This window comes from Cervus elaphus, chromosome 9 (genome assembly GCF_910594005.1).
Source record: "Cervus elaphus chromosome 9, mCerEla1.1, whole genome shotgun sequence".
Taxonomy (NCBI): Eukaryota; Metazoa; Chordata; class Mammalia; order Artiodactyla; family Cervidae; genus Cervus; species Cervus elaphus.
The window spans coordinates 58,185,985-58,204,774 of NC_057823.1; the positions used below are offsets into that span (position 1 = coordinate 58,185,985).

The following is an 18,790-nucleotide window of genomic DNA, read 5'->3' on the forward strand; positions in this document are numbered from 1 at the left end:
ATAACTCTCCAGCCATGATCCATGTAGTCATGACAGAGGATTAGTCATAATTACACAGCCTGGCTTCTACCCTCCTGGCCATGCATGACCCGTGGAAGGCCAATGACAGTCTCTTCCAGAGAATCTGGAAATGAAGAAATAAGCAGATAGCCTTTCTATTAAGCCAGAAATCCACATAAGTGGTACACTTGGACTGTGGAGGCCCATGTCACCCTATACAGCCTGTGAAGCAGAGAAAGTCAGACTACAAAGGAAGAGAATCAAACAGATGCACAGACGTAAGGGCAAGGACTAAAGAAGGAGTATCACCTGCTTCCTGGAAGCTCTCAGTTCCAATGCAGACCATTCTGAAGCCTGCCAGCCTCACCACCCTTGTTGCTCTATATTGAGCTAGCCTAACGTAGTTTCCGTGATTCAAAACCGAGGAGCTCTAATAAATACACGGGGAATAGGACAACACCACAAATTCATCTAATACACAACACAGTGCTGAGGAGGCCATATTCCGCTTCATTCATCTGAACATATCTTATATAGTAAGTAGCAAGGGGTAAGACTTGTTGATACAAGATGGAAATTTGAGTCCCAGTCAGGTGGTGCAGTGGTAAACAATCTGCCTACCAATGAAGGAGATGCATGAGACACGGGTTCAATCCCTGGGTCGGGAAGATCCCCTGGAGGAGGAACTGGCAACCTGCTCCAGAATTTCTGCCTGGAAAATTCCATGGACAGAGGAGCCTGGTGGGCCACAGTCCATGGGGTCTCAAAGAGTCGGACATGGCTGATCAACTGAGCACAGCACACTCCACCCTTTGCTAGTTTCGTGACCATGAGTACATTCATTCAACCCCACTCAATACAGTTTCTGCCACAAAACAGGCACTCTCTTTACATATATATATATGTATGGATATATGCAAAAGTAAGGAACATGGGCAAGCAGCCACCTACATGCTGGGTGCACTTATCTCTTCAAGATAATTCTCATCAATATAGTGGGGATACTAATGTCTACTTTATGTGTCTCACAGGATTACAATGTATGCAATCACTATATCAGTCAGTTTAGTTGCTCAGTTGTGTCCGACTCTTAGGAACCCCATGGCCTGCAGCATACCAGGCTTCCCTGTCCATCACCAACTCCTGAAGCTTGTTCAAACTCATGTCCATCGAGTTGGTGATGCCATCCAACCATCGCATCCTCTGTTGTCCCCTTCTCCTCCTGCCTTCAATCTTTCCCAGCATCAGTATCTTTTCCAATGAGTCAGTGCTTCGCTTCAGGTGGCCAAAGTATTGGAGTTTCAGCCTCAGCATCAGTCCTTCCAATGAATATTCAGGACTGATTTCCTTTCGGATGGACTGGTTGGATCTCCTTGCTGTCCAAGGGACTCTCAAGAGTCTTCTCCAACACCACAGTTCAAAACCATCAGTTCTTCGGAGCTCAGCTTTCTTCATAGTCCAACTCTCACATCCATACATGACTACTGGAGAAACCATAACTTTGACTATATGGAACTTTGCTGGCAAAGTAATGTCTCTGCTTTTTAATATGCTAAGTTGGTCCTAGGGACCAACTTTCTTCCAAGGAGCAAGCGTCTTTTAATTTAATGGCTGCAGTCACCATCTACAGTGATTTTGGAGCCCCCAAAAATAAAGTCTGTCACTGTTTCCCCATCTATTTGCCATGAAGTCATGGGACCAGATGCCATGATCTTCGTTTTCTGAATGTTGAGTTTTAAGCCAACCTTTCACTCTCTTCACTGTATGATTAAAATCACTGTATGATTAAGTTTTTAATAGGCTCAGAATGATGGGTGGGTCAAAAAGAGACCCACTTAGAATAACCAAACAATATTTATTTATCTAAACCAAGAGCTGGTAAACTATAGCCCACAGATCAAATCCAGTCACGATCTGTGCTTGCATGGTCCACAAAAGTAAGAATGATTTTTATCAATGAACATTTGCAACCAATTTCATTGTAGGGAACACTAATTTTTAACCCCAACTCAGGTAAACAGACTGGTTCCAAATTGAGAAAGGAGTACGTAAAGGCTGTATATTGTCACCCTGCTTATTTAACTTATATGCAAAGTGAGTCAGTTGCTCAGTCATGCCTGACTCTTTGCAACCCCATGGACTGTAGCCTGCCAGGCTCCTCTGTCCACGGAATTGTCTAGGCAAGATTACTGGAGGGGGTTGCCATTTCCTTCTCCATATATGCGGAGTACATCACGCGAAATGCCCGATTGGGTGAAGCACAAACTGGAATCAAGATTGCTGGGAGAAATATCAATAACCTCAGATATGCAGATGACACCACCCTTATGGCAGAAAGCTAAGAAGAACTAAAGAGCCCCTTGATGAAAGTGAAAGAGGAGAGTGAAAAACTGGTCCCATCACTTCATGGCAAATAGATGGGGCAACAATGGAAACAGTGACAGACTTTATTTTCTTGGGCTCTAAAACCACTGCAAATGGTGACTGCAGCCATGAAATTAAAAGACACTTGCGTGTTCGCTTCAGCAGCACATATACTAAAAGACACTTGCTCCTAGGAAAAAAGCAAAGACAAACCTAGACAGCATATTAAAAAGCAGAGACATTACTTTGCCAACAAAGGTCCATCTAGTTAAAATTATGGTTTTTCCAGTAGTCATGTACGGATGTGAGAGTTGGACTATGAAGGAAGCTGAGCTCCGAAAAATTGATGGTTTTGAACTGTGGTGTTGGAGAAGACTCTTGAGAGTCCCTTGGACAGCAAGGAGATCCAACCAGTCCATCTGAAAGGAAATCAGTCCTGAATATTCATTGGAAGGACTGATGCTGAGGCTGAAACTCCAATACTTTGGCCACCTGAAGCGAAGCACTGACTCATTGGAAAAGATACTGATGCTGGGAAAGATTGAAGACAGGAGGAGAAGGGGACAACAGAGGATGCGATGGTTGGATGGCATCACCAACTTGATAGACATGAGTTTGAGTAAGCTCCAGGAGTTGGTGATGGACAGGAAAGCCTGGTATGCTGCGGTCCACGGGGTCACAGAGTCAGACACAACTGAGTGACTGAACTGAACAGGTAAATATCATCTCTCCCCAAAAATAATTCCATTCTTTTAAGAATTATATGCTTAGTAGACTTGTATTATAAAAACTATACTCAATTACTATCATTATATTTTAATTTATTCAATTAAAAATATGTGCAAATTTATTTCTCTTGTTACAAAGCACCTACACAGTATTTTGATGTTGCCTCTTGGCCCACAAAGTCTTAACATGTTCACTATCTGGCTCTTTACAGAAATGAATTAGGAAAAGGCAACCCACTCTAGTCTTCTTGCCTGGAAAATTCCATGGCCAGAGGAGCTTGGCAGGCTACAGCACGTAGGGTCGCATAGAGTTGGACATGACTGAGTATACATGCACTTTACAGAAAAAGTCTGCCATTTCTAATCTAAACAAGGTCCAAGAAGTCAACTCAGTCAGGGACACGGCAACAAAGTTATTTCTCTCATCAGCACTATTATTATTAGAGAGCAATTTTGCAGAATATGGGGCTGTTTACAAGTGCATTATTTTGCAGTATAGCAGGAAAAACCTGCCATAATGTCTGCCAAAATGCCATAATGTCATAATAATCACAACAGACCTTCCAGAAGCTCAACTACCTGCTTCAAGCCCAGGCTTAAAAAGGCAGGGCCAGTCTGGCTATGTCCTCACCAGGGTCAGGAACACATCATTAATCTCAACAGCATGTCTGTGCAGTACAGTACCATACCAAATACTCATTCATCACCCTCAGCCTCCCAGACTAACACGTGTGGTCCAGGTTCATTACTGAACCTAGATCTGCAAAACAAAAACAAAGGTTCATTACCCAGAAATTCTCTGGGGTCATAATGATAGATCTGTAGACCAGCCATTAAGTCTACCCCAAAGGCAAAACTAGGTAACATATGCATCAGACCTGAGCAAACCCTGGAAATAAGTAATTATGTCCATCATCATAATTAATAACAATAATAATGACAATTAAACAATTTTTAATATAACAAGGGATTCCCTGGTGGCTCAGATGGCAGAGTCCACTTGCAATGCAGGAGACCCAGGTTCGATCCTAGCGTCGGGAAGAACCCCTGGAGGAGGGAATAGCTACCCACCCCAATATCCTTGCCTGGAAAATTTCATGGACAGAGGAGCCTGGTGGGCTAAATAATAATAAAACAATTCTAAAATATTTACACCTGCAGTAGACATGTAAAGATGCATGAGAAATGGACTTTCCTAGGCAAGAAAATAGGATATAGAAATCTTAGATGTAATGCTATACAAAACAGGTGAAAAACAGAATAGTTTGGGACTTTCCTGGTGGTCCAGTGGTTAAGACTTTGCCTTCCAATGCAGGGGGTGTGGGTTTGATCCCTGGCTGGGCAACTGAGATCCCACATGCAGCAGGGTGTAGCCAAAAATTAAAATATAAATAAATACATGAATACAACATTGTAAATCAACCAAAAAAATTAAAAACAGAATTGCTCTACTTAAAACAGGGTAACACAGGACCATAGAACTCCAAGGTGGGCTCTGAACACCATTCATGGATACCTAAGCTGCCACAGGTATAGGGCTTAAAAACCATAATAAAAAATAATCAGGAGCTCCAGAGGTACATCTTCTTCATTCACAACATCAGGACAAGAATAACAGCTATTTCCAAAAAAAAAAAAAAAACAGCTATTTCCAAAATTTGCGAGCATTAAGTGAATAATGATTAAATATTCTTTTTAGTGAGTAGCACATGGGAAGCACCCCATAAATACTAGGTATTATTGTCTTTTTTACTAAACAGTCATCATATTATATATACTGTAAACATAGCTATTCACTTTGATTTATTTCTATTCATTAGACTGTAAGTATTCCCATATTATTACATATTCTTCATTGGCATATTTTTAATTTAATTAGACACAAATGGCACTTTAGTTTCACTTTGATTTGGATTCATGCAATAATTAGTGAGGGTAATTATCTTTGTATATATTTGTTTAATAACTATATTTTTTCTTGTTATGTCTGTTCAGGAATCTTGTTCAAGAACCCAATGGGAAACTCCATAATTTCTTAAAATTAATATTGATTAAGAGTGAAAGGAAGCTTACCTTCTGGACACCCTGTCTTAAAAATGTACTAGCAAAATTCTCCAAAACGCAGTTGAGAAAACCAGCCCCTGTGATTGAAATCCTGCCTTTCTGAATGAACTCTGTCCTGCAAAAAACAAAAATATACACCCTTGGTGTCATTTCTATATTTGAATATTTAAATTACAGGGATTTCCAACAGCATAATTACCATGTATAATCAACACAAAATAATATTCATAGTAATTCAATAATTGCCTATTAAGACAAAAGATTTTATTAAAAAGAGACTTCCATTTTATATAACATAAGCAATGTATTATACTCAAAAACTATTCATTTCAAATTGCTAAGAAAGTATATCCTTAAGTCCTCACCATGCACTATGTGAGATAATAGATGTGTTAACTAACCTTATTGTGATTATCTTGTAATATATACATATTTCAAATGATTACACTGTACATCTCAAACTTACACAATATTACATGCCAATTGGATCTCAATAAAGCTGGAAAGAAGAGAAAATAAATGGGTACATTATTCTGATTATAAAACCTATATAAAACACAAGTTTTATTTATACCTAACAAATCATTTAATTATCAAAATGTGATAGGACATAAGACAGTCAAAAAGCTTTAAGAATCTCTACCACAATAAATTTGACTGATTCTAAGTAAATATATCCTGGAATGCGAAATCAAGTGGGCCTTAGGAAGCATCACTACGAACAAAGATAATGGAGGTGATGGAATTCCAGTTGAGCTATTTAAAATCCTAAAAGATGATGCTGTGAAAGTGCTGCACTCAAAATGCCAGAAAATTTGGAAAACTCAGCAGTGTTCACAGGACTGGAAAAGGTCAGTTTTCATTCCAATCCCAAAGAAAGGCAATGCCAAAGAATGCTCAAACTACCACACAATTGCACTCATCTCACACGCTAGTAAAGTAATGCTCAAAATTCTCCAAGCCAGGCTTCAACAGTACATGAACCATGAACTTCCAGATGTTCAATCTGGATTTAGAAAAGGCAGAGGAACCAGAGATCAAATTGCCAACATCTGTTGGATCATCGAAAAAGCAAGAGTTCCAGAAAAACATCTACCTCTGCTTTATTGACTATGCCAAAGCCTTTGACTGTGTGGATCACAACAAACTGTGGAAAATTCTTCAAGAGATGGGAATACCAGACCACGTGACCTGCCTCCTGAGAAATCTATATGCAGGTCAGGAAGCAACAGTTAGAACTGGACATGGAACAACAGACTGGTTCCAAATTGGGAAAGGCTGTATATTCTCACCCTGTTTATTTAACTTATATGCAGAGTACATCATGTGAAATGCTGAACTGGATGAAGCACAAACTGGAATCAAGATTGCCAGGAGAAATATCAATAACCTCAGATATGCAGATGACACCACCCTTATGGCAGAAAGCAAAGAACCAAAGAGCCTCTTAATGAAAGTGAAAGAGTAGAGTGAAAAAGTTGGCTTAGAACTCAACATTCAGAAAACTAAGATCATGGCATCCAGTCCCATCACTTCATGGCAAACAGATGGGGAAACAATGGAAATAGTGACAGACTTCATTTTGGGGGGCTCCAAAATCACTGCAGATGGTGATTGCAGCCATGAAATTAAAAGACACTTGCTCCTTGAAAGAAAAGTTATGACCAACCTAGACAGCATATTAAAAAGAAGAGACATTACTTTGCCAACAAAGGTCCATCTAGTCAAGGCTATGGTTTTTCCAGTAGTCATGTATGAATGTGAAAGTTGGAGTATAAAACAAGCTGAGCTCTGAAGAATTGAGGCTTTTGAATTGTGGTGTTGGAGAAGACTCTTGAGAGTCCCCTGGACAGCAAGGAGATCCAACCAGCCCATCCTAAAGGAAATCAGTCCTAAATATTCATTGGAATGACTGCTGCTGAAGCTGAAACTCCAATACTTTGGCCACCTGATGCAAAGAACTGACTCATGTGAAAAGACCCTGATGCTGGGAAAGATTGAAGGTGGGAGGAGAAAGGGATGACAGAGGATGAGATGGTTGGATGGCATCACCACCAACTCAATGGACTTGGGTTTGAGTAAACTCCTGGAGTTGGTGATGGACAGGAGAGGCCTGAAGTGCTGCAGTCCATGGGGTCACAAAAAGTCGGACATAACTGAGCAACTGAACTGACTGAAGTAAATATACACATGTATCCTCATCCCATGCTACAAAATGTCTTGTTAAAATTAAGTCTGAGACAATTATCAGTTTGAGTAGATTACTTAGAGTCTCTTAACTCAGTTTCCTCCCCATATAAACTGGAAATAATTATAGCATCTTACTTTGACAACCAGTGCCAGAAATAAATAAATACATACATACAACAGGAACATGAACAGCTCCTGACACACAGTAAGGAACTTATTAAATGTTAGGCAGCCACCATTACTAACGAGAGACAGATAGAAATAGGAAAGAAGCCTGGAATGACTTCTTTAATCTTTGATTAGAAAAGGAGGTGAGGGACTTCCCTGGAGGTCCAGCAGCTAACATTCTCTGCTCCCAATGCAGGAGGCCTGGGTTCAATCCCTAGTCAGGGAACTAGATTGCACATGCTGCACCTAAAGATCCCAAATGCCATGACAAAGATCAAAGACCCCACGTGCCACAACTAAGACCTAGCAGAGCCAAAAAAAATTATAAAATAAAGGAGGTGAGACAGATTATATATGCCACTGACCTATTTAAAGTTCTACCAATATTATCTCCATTTCATAAAATAAAGATCTAAACAATACTTGAGAGTAATATCAGAAAGATGACAGAATAGTAAGCCCCAGGCCCCCATTTCCTCATCAAGAACCCAACTTAACAACATATGAGTGAATTTTCCTTTGTAAGAAGTCCATAGACCAGTTAAAAGACTGCAGCACCCACGTGAATATAAAGCCAAGCAGAGCCACATCAGAGTGAATAATAATGTGTTGCATTGACCTGCTCGTAGCCCCATGCATCCAGCACATGCAGCACAATCAGGAGAAAACTCTTTTAACTCCTGGCTTCTCTGGGAAAAAAGAAAAGAGTGGAAAGTACGGCTAACATTCTGGCTTTATGGGTGCGCTGTCTAACGAACTGGTTTCTGTCTTGCCTGACTCAGAATGCTGAAGGGAAGAGCAGCACATTCTGGATATCAAGGGGCTGCTAAGAATAAAAGCAAGGTGGCTTCTTATAGCACCAGAGAATCTGTAGTACCACAGTCAGACACTGGGGACCAAGAGAATATGAGCTCTTGAAAACAGGGGCAGACCTTCTAACTAGGCAATTAAACACACAAGCCCAAAAAAGAAATATCCTAAGACTTGAGAGCACCCCCACCCCAGAATCTCTATCCAGGCTGATGAGTGAAAGTGTTCCCCTGCACAAAGCAAGCATGCAGGGGCTGGGAGAGTTGGCTGTCTCCTCAAACGCCCAAGTCTCAACAAAAGGTCACAAAGTAAACAAACAAGGAAATAGGCTCAACCAAAATAACAAAATACATCTCTAGACACCAATCCTAAAAAAAACAGAAATCTATGAATTACCTGACAAATTCAAAACAATCATCTTAAAGATGCTTGATAAGCTAAAAGAGAATATAAGTAGACAACTAAATGAAATCAGAAAATGAGGTATACAAAATGAGACTATCAAAAAAGAGATAGAAACTAGGAAAGAAAAAAAAGGGAGGGGGGTCGGGAATCAGGAGTTAAAGAATAAAATACTTGAAAAATTCACTAGCACAGTTAACACATATTTGATCAAGCAGAAGAAAGAATTAGTGAACTTAAGGATATGTCATTTGAAATTACTAAATCAGAAGAGAGAGAATGGGGAAAAAAAGGAAGTGAAGACAGCCTCGTGGACTCATGGGACACCACTGAGTGGTCAATGTGCACATTATGGAAGTACCAGAAGGAGAAGAAAGAGAGAAAGGAGCAAAGAGCCTATTAAAGAAACAATGGCAGAGAACTTTCCAAATCTGAGGGAGAAAATGGACATCCAAATTGAGGAAACTCAATGATTCCAAATAGGATAAATCCTAAAGAGACTCACATCAAGACTTTTATAACCAAATTATCAAGTCACAGACAATGAGAGAGAATCTTAAAAGCAGCAAGAAAAATAAAACAAAGGAGCCCCCATAAAGTTTTCAATGATTTCTCAGGAGAAACTAAGTAGGCCAGAAGAAATTGGGATGATATATTTCAAAGGGCTCCCTGGTGAAGGAAATGGCAACCCACTGCAATATTCTTGCCTAGAGAATCCCACGGACCGAGGAGCTTGGCAGGTTACAGTCCATGGGGTCACAAGAGTCAGACACGACTTAACAACTACAGGAAGAAAGATACAAAGGGCTAAAGGGAAAAAAGAAAAAAAAAAAAACACCTGAAAACCAAGAATATCATATTTGGTAAAATTATCCTTCAAAAGGGAAGGCAAAATTAAGGTTTTCCACATAAACAAAAGCTGAGGGAGTTCATCACCACAAGAGACTGGACTCTGCCTCATTCATTCATTTGCTCAACACACATGGACAGTGTGGTTACAATACGCTGAGCACCTCACTGGGTGCAAGAGTCCTACAGGGAAGGACAGGATCTGTCCTCCAGAATCCCACTGACTAGTGGGAAAGAGAGACGAGACGGTGAGTGTCACCCAGCAAATGGAGGCAAAGAGTTCCACCAGCGGAAAACCACAGGACCCAGACAAGGTGTGAAGGAGCAGAGAATGTCTGAAGAGCTAGTTATCTGAAAATATCCAATACTTAGTAAGGGGCTGATAAATTCTTTCCATAAAAAAGTATAAGGCAGGCATGGGAGATGCTAGGAGATAACGCTATCAGGGCAGATAGAGACCAGATTGCAAATGGTCTTCCCAGATTGAGGAGTTTAGACTTTATATTCAAGACAAGGATTTATCTGAGGCCACCAAATAATAGATACAGATTAACAGTTACATGTGCACCATTAACTAAAAGGCTTGCTGCCTTTCCCTATTGCTTTTAGATGAGCCCATATCCTCCATTTTCAGCACACTGTCTACACTCAATGAGTTTAATGAGTATTTGCTAAATGGATAAACTAACATTTAATTTCTTTACAATCAAAACTATTCAGGGATTTCCCTGGTGGTCCAGTGGCTACGATTCCATGCTTCCCAATCCCTGGTCAGGGAATTATATCCCATATGCTGCAACAAAGATCAAAGATCTTGTGTGTCACAACTAAGATCAGACAGTCAAATAAATAAATAAAAATAAATACTAAAAAAATATTGCCCCTACTTTCTTATATCTCTAAGAAAAGGAAATGGGAGCCACATCTCCCATATATGTACTTTGGAGTGTGTATATGTATATATGAGCACATTCACTAAGGAACATATTAAGAAAATTATGAAACCAAAAAGCTATGATTTGGGTAAAAATAGTTACTATAACCCTTAATTAGATCTTTCTAAATCTCTAATAGCAGTAGCCTCCACATTTAGATGATGCACAGACTAAAAGGAAACCTTCAGAACACTTCTCTCTCTCTCTCCCTCCCTCCTTCCATCTCTCCCTTCCTCTCTCTCTCACATACATACACAGTTATCCTAGCCAATCTCACAAATACTCTAGGCAAAGTAGCTTCCACCTCTTAGATCTAAGCCTATTTAAAATGATTTGCCCATGTAAAACTATATCCTAGTGACATTAATCTTTCCTGTCTTTGTTCCAGATTAAGTCAGAGTAGAATTTTAGTGATTTTAATATTTAAAATTGAAAAGTTGAGCAGTCCTACACTCTAGGGAGAAATGTACTCTTCAGTCTGCAAGGAAAATGTAGGTGAGGGATTAATATAAGTCTCACTTACATCATATTCTAACCAATATTTCTTTCCACCACTTTTGGGAGAAGTAAATGCTCAGAAAAGCACTCTCAGGCTTACCCACATATCAAAGAATAACAGGGCAGTAAAGCAGGGTCATGCCCTTGCCATCAGTGAGATGAAAGTTTATCCTATTATATTTTAAGACTTTCATAGAAGGAACTGCTGTATTTTCTCTCAATAACTCATTGACAAAGCACATCAGATATTTTCTTCTTAATACATATAGCTAATCTAAATCCCTCATGCTAGGTAAGCCTCCATTTCAGTTCCAGCACAAAACACAGTAGCTTACACGACAACTTATGGTTTAATTTCAACTCTAAAAAAAAAAGAGAGAGAGAGAAAGACAAGATGGATGGATGAGCACATGAACAGACAGGCAAATGGACAGAGCTGAAATATGAACAGACTCTCTGGGCATTAGAATTATAGGTACCATGTATTTACTTTGTTCTTTCTACAAGTTTTCTATAATAAAGATGTATTAGTTGGCATCACCAAAAATATTACTAATAAATCCTTAAGCATCATTTTCATATAAACAGTCATCTTTAACAGGCTCTGTGTGACCATGAACCATTTTTAGCATAGGGACATGCTAACTTCTGACTTAACTCCTTCATTTAAAGTCTCATTAAGTCACCTCTGGGCTTTCTTTTCCCCATACTACATAACTCCAGTTATTTGTGCTTTTTGTCCTATGACTTTCTCCTTGATCCCAAGCTTTAAGCACCTGATGTTTGACTCAAGAGATATAAAGATGATTCAAGTTTTCCTATGCCTGTCTCTGTTCAGCCTAAAGGAATGACTGCATCCATTCACAATGTTACATACTCAGGGTCACACGCACTCTTCAAAAATCTGTACAGTAAAATTGTGTATTATATATCAGACACAGTATTATCTTCTAAGGTTGTCACTCTTAGTATGTTTTCTTGTTTTCACACATGAGAAAACGGTGGTAGAAGTTAAATAACTTGCCTGAGGTCATAGCCTGGTATCATGCAGACACATATATACAGGCTCAAAACCCTAGCCCTGCCCCTATCTCAGTGAAGGAGACAACCATCATCCCAGGCTATGAGATTAGAAGTCTCAGCAACAGGTTACATGGCTCTTTTTTCTAATCCATCCAAACATTCACTCAGTCCCCCGATTGTGTTTATTTTACTTCTCAAGCCCCTTAATAGTCCATGCCATTCTCTCTCTTGCTGCTGCTACTACCTAAGTTTAGCACAGCACAGTCTCTTAAGGACCACAACTGCCTCCCAATGGGGTTCCTGCCTCCAGCATGGGCTCCCCATAACTCACACTGCCCTGTCAGCTTCCTAAGCACATCCTGATCTTGTCTCTGTTCACCAAGGCACAGAGAACAAAACTTGCTTGCTTAGTGGAGATGCACCCATACTGTTACATGAAGCTGTTGTTAGTTTTCACTGCTGTATACTGTTCTATTGTTTGAAAATACTCCAGATTATCTATCCACTCTCCCAAAGATGGGCATATAATATGGACTCAGTTTGGAGTTTTGTAAAGGAAACATTTATAACATATCCAGTTACATATGTACACAAGTGTCTCTAGAGCGTCTTTGCTGTTGTTGTTCAGTCGCTCAGTTGTGTCTGACACTTTGTGACTCCATGGACTACAACAAGCCAGGCGTCCCTGTCCTTCACCGTCTCCTGGAGCTTACTCAAACTGATGTCCATTGAGCCAGTGATGCCATCCAACCATCTCAGCCTCAGTCGTTCCTTTCTCCTCCTGCCTTCAAACTTTCCCAGCATCAGAGTCCTTTCCAATGAGTTGGCTCCTCATATCAGACGGCCAAAATATTGGAGCTTCAACCTCAGTATCAGTCCTTCCAATCAGTCCTTCCAGGACACCCGCTGACTCTGACTCCACTCTCCCCACAGGAAGCTGATGCACATTGATCGCCCTCAACATGAACCCCTTTCCCGTTGAAACAGCTGCACCAGCTGTGGGCGGCCCACCGGGAGCGGCTGGAGGCTGAGCTGAACAACTAGAGCAGCTCAAGGCCGAGCACCTGGAGACCGGGGCAGCCCAAGGCTGGGTCTGACTTTATTTAGGATGGACTGGTTTGATCTCCTTGCAGTCCAAGGAACTGTCAGGAGTCTTCTCCAACACCACAGTTGGAAAGCATCAATTCTTCAGTACTCAGCCTTCTTTATGATCCAACTCTAACATCCATACATGACTACTATAAAAACCATAGCTTTGACTATACGGCTCTTTGTCAGCAAAGTAATCTCTCTGCTTTTTAATATTTTGTCTAGGTTTGTCATAGCTTTTCTTCCAAGGAGCCAGTGTCTTTTAATTTTATGGCTGCAGTCACTGTCCACAGTGATTTTGGAGCCCAAGAAAATAATGTATGTCACTATTTCCATTGTTTTCCCATCTATTTGCCTAGTGGTCACATATCTAGGTCACTGGACATATACAGTTTCAACTTTAAAAAAAAAATGCCACGGTTTTCTAAATGGTTGGACTGGGTTGTTCAAAAAGTCCATTCAGGGTTTTCTGCATGATGATATGGCAAAATCCAAATGAACTTTTTGGCCAACCCAATATCTATATATATTTTTTTCTTTATTGTATCATTTCCAATTGCAATGACTAGCAGATGGTAGGAAATCAATAATGCATTAGGAACAGAAGAATGGAGAGGAGGAGGGAGGCTAAGGAAGAAGTAGGGAAGAAGCAAAAGAAGGAGAAATTTATAATACATCTCAATACTTTGGTAAGGGAAATTGAACCAAATGTCTCAGGAGCTCACTCGTAGTTGTCAGTAGAAGGCAGCCTTTACCTGGCTGAGAGATAAGCTAGCCCAATATCTGGAAACTTGTTTAAAAAGGAGGCTCACTCATTCATAGGACAAACATGCTCTGCTAAGTCGCTTCAGTCGCGTGCAACTCTGTGTGACCCCACAGATGGCAGCCCACCAGGCTCCGCCATCCACGGGATTCGCCAGGCAAGAACACTGGAGTGGGTTGCCATTTCCTTCTCCAATGCATGAAAGTGAAAAGTGAAAGCGAAGTCGCTCAGTCCTGTCTGACTCTTCGCGACTCCATGGACTGCAGCCCACCAGGCTCCTCCATCCATGGGATTTTCCAGGCAAGAGCACTGGAGTGGGGTGTCATACGTAACTGAGCGGTAAAGAATCCGCCTGCTAATGTAGGCGACGCGGTTGGATCCCTGGGTCTGGAAGACACACTGGAGAAGGAAATGGCAACCCACTCCAGTATTCTGGCCTGGAGAATTCCATGGGTAGAGAACCTTGATGGGCTACTGTCCATGGGGTCATAAAGACTCAAAAACGACTGAAGAAACTGAGCATGCATGAACCTGAGTCCCATCTATTGCTTTGTCCACAGGCAAACAGAATTCTACACAGAACATACTGGAATCATGACAGAGAGCACACAGCTCAAAGGCTGGAACTCCTCTGTGACAATGAGTGACAATTTATACCATCAGTCTCCGAGGTTGGGGTCATGTAAAAATGTGGTTCCCTCCAAATTGGAGAAAACGAAATAGTTCAGAGGAAATATGGATCAGGAATTAATCCCCAGGATATGCAGCCACCAGCGAGGAATCCATAAAATGGCTGTTTCCAGGAAAGCAAAAGCTCGTAATGAGATCTTGTCCCTGAGTTACTGACTGGCTGGGTACAGCAAATCTGGCCTAATTGTTTTCACAATGGGAATTTAATTGAAGTGTCTTTAATGAGAAAAAAAAATAAGATTCCATGGATGCGCTTATGATGACATCTCAGTTCTAACTGAGATGTTTTTGACATTCTGTAAGCAACACAGAGGGGTGGCCCAAGGGACAAGCAGAGTCAGCCCTCCTAACCCCCTGGGCCCAAAACTGCTTCAGAGACTGTCCTGCAGTCTACCACACCAGGACACGTGGTCCCCCAAAGTCTTACCAAATCCACCAACAAAGCTGTGCTTCCTCAGGGCACCAATTCAACTTACAGTTGAATTGGGTTCTCAATAAGCGCTAAACAGTTTTTAACCTTACCACAAACCCACATAATTTTATACACATTGCTTATATTTTACACTTGCATGCATATTAAATATATATATATACACATGTATATTTACATATATTTATACAGGACATGGATGAGGCATGTGGCTCCTGCAGTCAGATGACTTGGACTCACATCTCCTCTCTAACACAGAATGGGACTCGTCCACATAGGTAAGTTCCTGAAGCCCCATCTCCTCTGTAAAATGGGGTTAATCATACCTACTCAAAGGTTGTTCCAAAGGTGAATAAGATAATATGTAAGGTAATACTCAAGGTAATATGGTAAACATTCGATACAAGTTAGTTAATCACACTAATACTGGTAGTAATAATGCTATTAAACTGCTACCACATTTGCAGAAAGAGGGGCAGAGTGTCTTAGAGAGTAAATGCCCACAGAAGAAATCCAGCTCCAGTAAACTCCAAAGTATTTCCAGTCCATTAGCATCGAGGTAGCACTCAGTCCTCATAAACCACCTGGCAGGGAGTCCCTGCCTCCCGTGCTGGCATTCAAGGCCCTCGGAGCTCCAGACCCTCATCTTTCCAGCCTTTCCTCCCGTGCTGCTGCTGCTGCCGCCGAGTCACTTCAGTCGTGTCCGACTATGTGTGGCCCTATGGACTGTAGCCCACCAGGCTCCTCTGTCCTCGGAATTCTCCCGTTAAGAATACTGGAGTGGACTGCCATGCCCTCCTCCAGGGGATCTTCTCAACTCTGGGATCGAACCTGGGTCTTCTGCATTACGGTCAGATTCTTTACCACTGAGCCACAAGGAAGCCCTCCCATGCTGCTATCACATATCAAATACCCACCCAGTGGTCACAGAGACCAGCCTGCTGGCTTCTATAACCTCCACTCCTAAAATCCTTACCCCTGAGCTGCTCTCTTTTAACCTGTTCTAGGAACCAATGGGTTGCTATCTAAGTGATTAGCCATGAGCAGGAGCAGGGAGTAAGTAACAGTGGATCTCAGGAGCAGGAGCGGGTACATATTACAGGGCAGAGTGGCTCAGCCTCTTAAAATACAGCATTAATTTTCACAATCTGTCTTATTAATAGCCTGCTGTGGAGAAGCACTGTATTAAAACTTTGATACACATGTCTTTCAATTCTCACCATCTATCTTAGGACACAGATAATACTAACCCCATTTTACAGACGAAAACACTGAGGCTCAGAGAGGCGAACTGGCTAAGGTCACACGAAAGTAAGTACATGGCCACGTTTTGAATCCACACAGTTAACATGTGCCCACATCCCTTCCCACAATCGTGTGACCTAGGAAAGTGCCCATTCAGTGCAAGTTCACTGGCATCCTGAGTGATGGGCAAAGCTTGACAATATACAAGTTTGTGGACTGGTCCAACTGGAGGCTTGTCTTGGTATACTGGGCCCACCATCATGTGCATCCCATTCAGGCTGGCTTCAAGGATGTGTGCTCTACAGGGTGGCACAGTCCTCCGCCATCAGAAGGGCTACACATTTAGCTGAACGTGCCACTGTCGCTGTTTCAAAGTTCTTAACTCTTTTTTAACAGGGGACTGACCTCCCTGGGGGCTCAGACGGTAAAAGCATCTGCCTACAATGCAGAAGACCTGGGTTCGATCCCTGGGTCAGGAAGATCCCCTGGAGAAGGAAATGGCAAACCACTCCAGTAGTCTTGCCTGGAAAATCCCATGGACGGAGGAGTCTGATAGGCTACAGTCCATGGGGTTGCAAAGAGTAGGACATGACTGAGCGACTTCACTTTCCGCCTTTTCATTTTGCACTGGCTCCTGCAAATTATGTAGCTGTTCCTGATCCCATTTCAAATATTGGTCTGTACAGCACCGCCAAGTCCCTGGGAAGTCTTCCGAGATGCTTAGGCATACATACTTTAGTTTAGCAATACCTAATAAAACCCTCATACATATGTAAACCTTTGGACCCATAATATCTACCTCTAACAATGGGCTTTGAGCAGAAAAATATTAGATGAGGGTATAGATCAGCCTACAAAGATTCTCATCACATGACTAGCTACAAGAGCAAATGATGCAATTCCCAATAATTAAACACATTAGAATAATTTTATCCAATAAATAAACTGAACAGCCATTTTAAAAAATCATTTTAAAGTGACACATTTAATAAGGAAAGACAGTCCCAAAGGTAATGTTAAATTAATGTAAAAGTCAGAGTACCATGTACAGCAAGCTACACGTCTGTAAAAATGATTTGTTCTGCAGAATGAGTAAATGAACTATAGCAACTGCAGTATTCTCCTACCACAGAATGCTCCAGAGCAATGGGCAAAGAACAAACCGCTGATCCCTAAAATCTACTGGGTGGACTGTCATCCACAGCCCCAAAAGACCTTTAGGTTGTTCTGCATGGCATCAATTCTTGGTTGATATTAATAAAACACTGTAATTTTTAACACCCAAACTTTTTATTTACTAGAGAAGAATGGAGGAAGGAAAAGGAAGAAAGAAAGGAAAAGAAAGGAAGGAAAGGGATAAAGATAAAAAGAAGAGAAAGAGACGAAGGAAGGGAGAGGGAGGGAGGGAGGAGGAAGGAACTTAAACTGGCATCTCTGTTCCATAAGAGATTCCAGAGGAGTTCATTCAAATTTCGCTAAACTTTTCAACATGGTATTTCTGCCAAAAGTGTTTACTGTCTGCCGGAGAGCCAGATTATCAACTGGTCCTGCTTTACAAGATTAACAGGAACTCTGCAGAAAACAGAGTTGCAAAAGGAGTGCCAGCTATATGTCTGCTTTCCACTGGAACCACAGGACACTGACGAGCTATTACGGGTTCTTAAATCTAGAGGCTCCACAGACTTACCTGGAAAACAGTAAGTATACTAATTCCCAGGAGCCAGCCCAGGCCGACAAAACAAGAATCATCACAATGAATCCACATGTTTAAACACCCCTCAATGCTGCATTAATATACAACACAAAACCAAAGGGCAAAGGAGGTGGGGAGGAAAAATAATCAATAGGCATTCACTAAGATATTTCAAAAGCCCTTACTTGTAAATGGCACAGAATGCTCTCCTGGCTAAACACCACTGTTTCCAATTCAGTCATCACCTCCATTTTCTATAAAACAGCTTACTGCACCTGTCAAAGTTAGTACCTTTAAGGCACCACACCACTCTGAAAACAGCATTTATTCACCATTACAACCTATATTATCTAGTGCTTTATACTCTCCAAGTGTAGAGCATTCCCATTTATTATCTTATTAAATCTCCACACTACTCTTGTGAGGGCTTCCCTGGTGGCTCAGCTGGTAAAGAATCGCCTTCAGTGCAGCAGACCTGGGTTTGATCCTTGGGTTGGGAAGATCCCCTGGAGAAGGGAAAGGCTACCCACTCCAGTATTCTGGCCTGGACAATTCCATGGACTGTATAGTCCATGGGGTCGCAAAGAGTCGGACACAACTGAGCGACTTTCACTCACTCTTGTGAGGGAGCTCAGGCCAGCTTGAGCCCGCTTCCTGGAGTCCAACGGCAAGTAAATAACTAAGCAGGAAAAAGAGGAAGAGAAGTATTCTGTATTACTGGGTTCAAGATTCCCTCTACACCAAATTTCCCAACAAACCCTTTCAGGCTTCCCTGATCTGCACGTGCCCCTCCTGCCAGCGCCCTTTTCACTCGTCCTCATGTCCCCTTTCCAGCTCATAAGAAGGACT

The 18,790-nt window shown here is 41.5% G+C and overlaps 1 protein-coding gene across 4 annotated transcripts in view; it reads right to left on the reverse strand.

The window, feature by feature from the left end:
* The window catches only part of PRELID2 (PRELI domain containing 2), a 102,432-nt gene that overhangs the window by 54,849 nt on the left and 28,793 nt on the right, over window positions 1-18,790 (reverse strand). For all 4 annotated transcript variants that reach the window (XR_006342747.1, XR_006342749.1, XR_006342748.1 and 1 more), the window contains exon 5: window positions 5,166-5,271. Coding sequence is in view for 1 of the 4 variants with exons in the window: in XM_043913132.1 (XP_043769067.1) it covers window positions 5,166-5,271 (106 nt within the window). In the remaining 3 variants the exon portion in view is untranslated. The remainder of the gene's footprint in view (window positions 1-5,165; window positions 5,272-18,790) is intronic.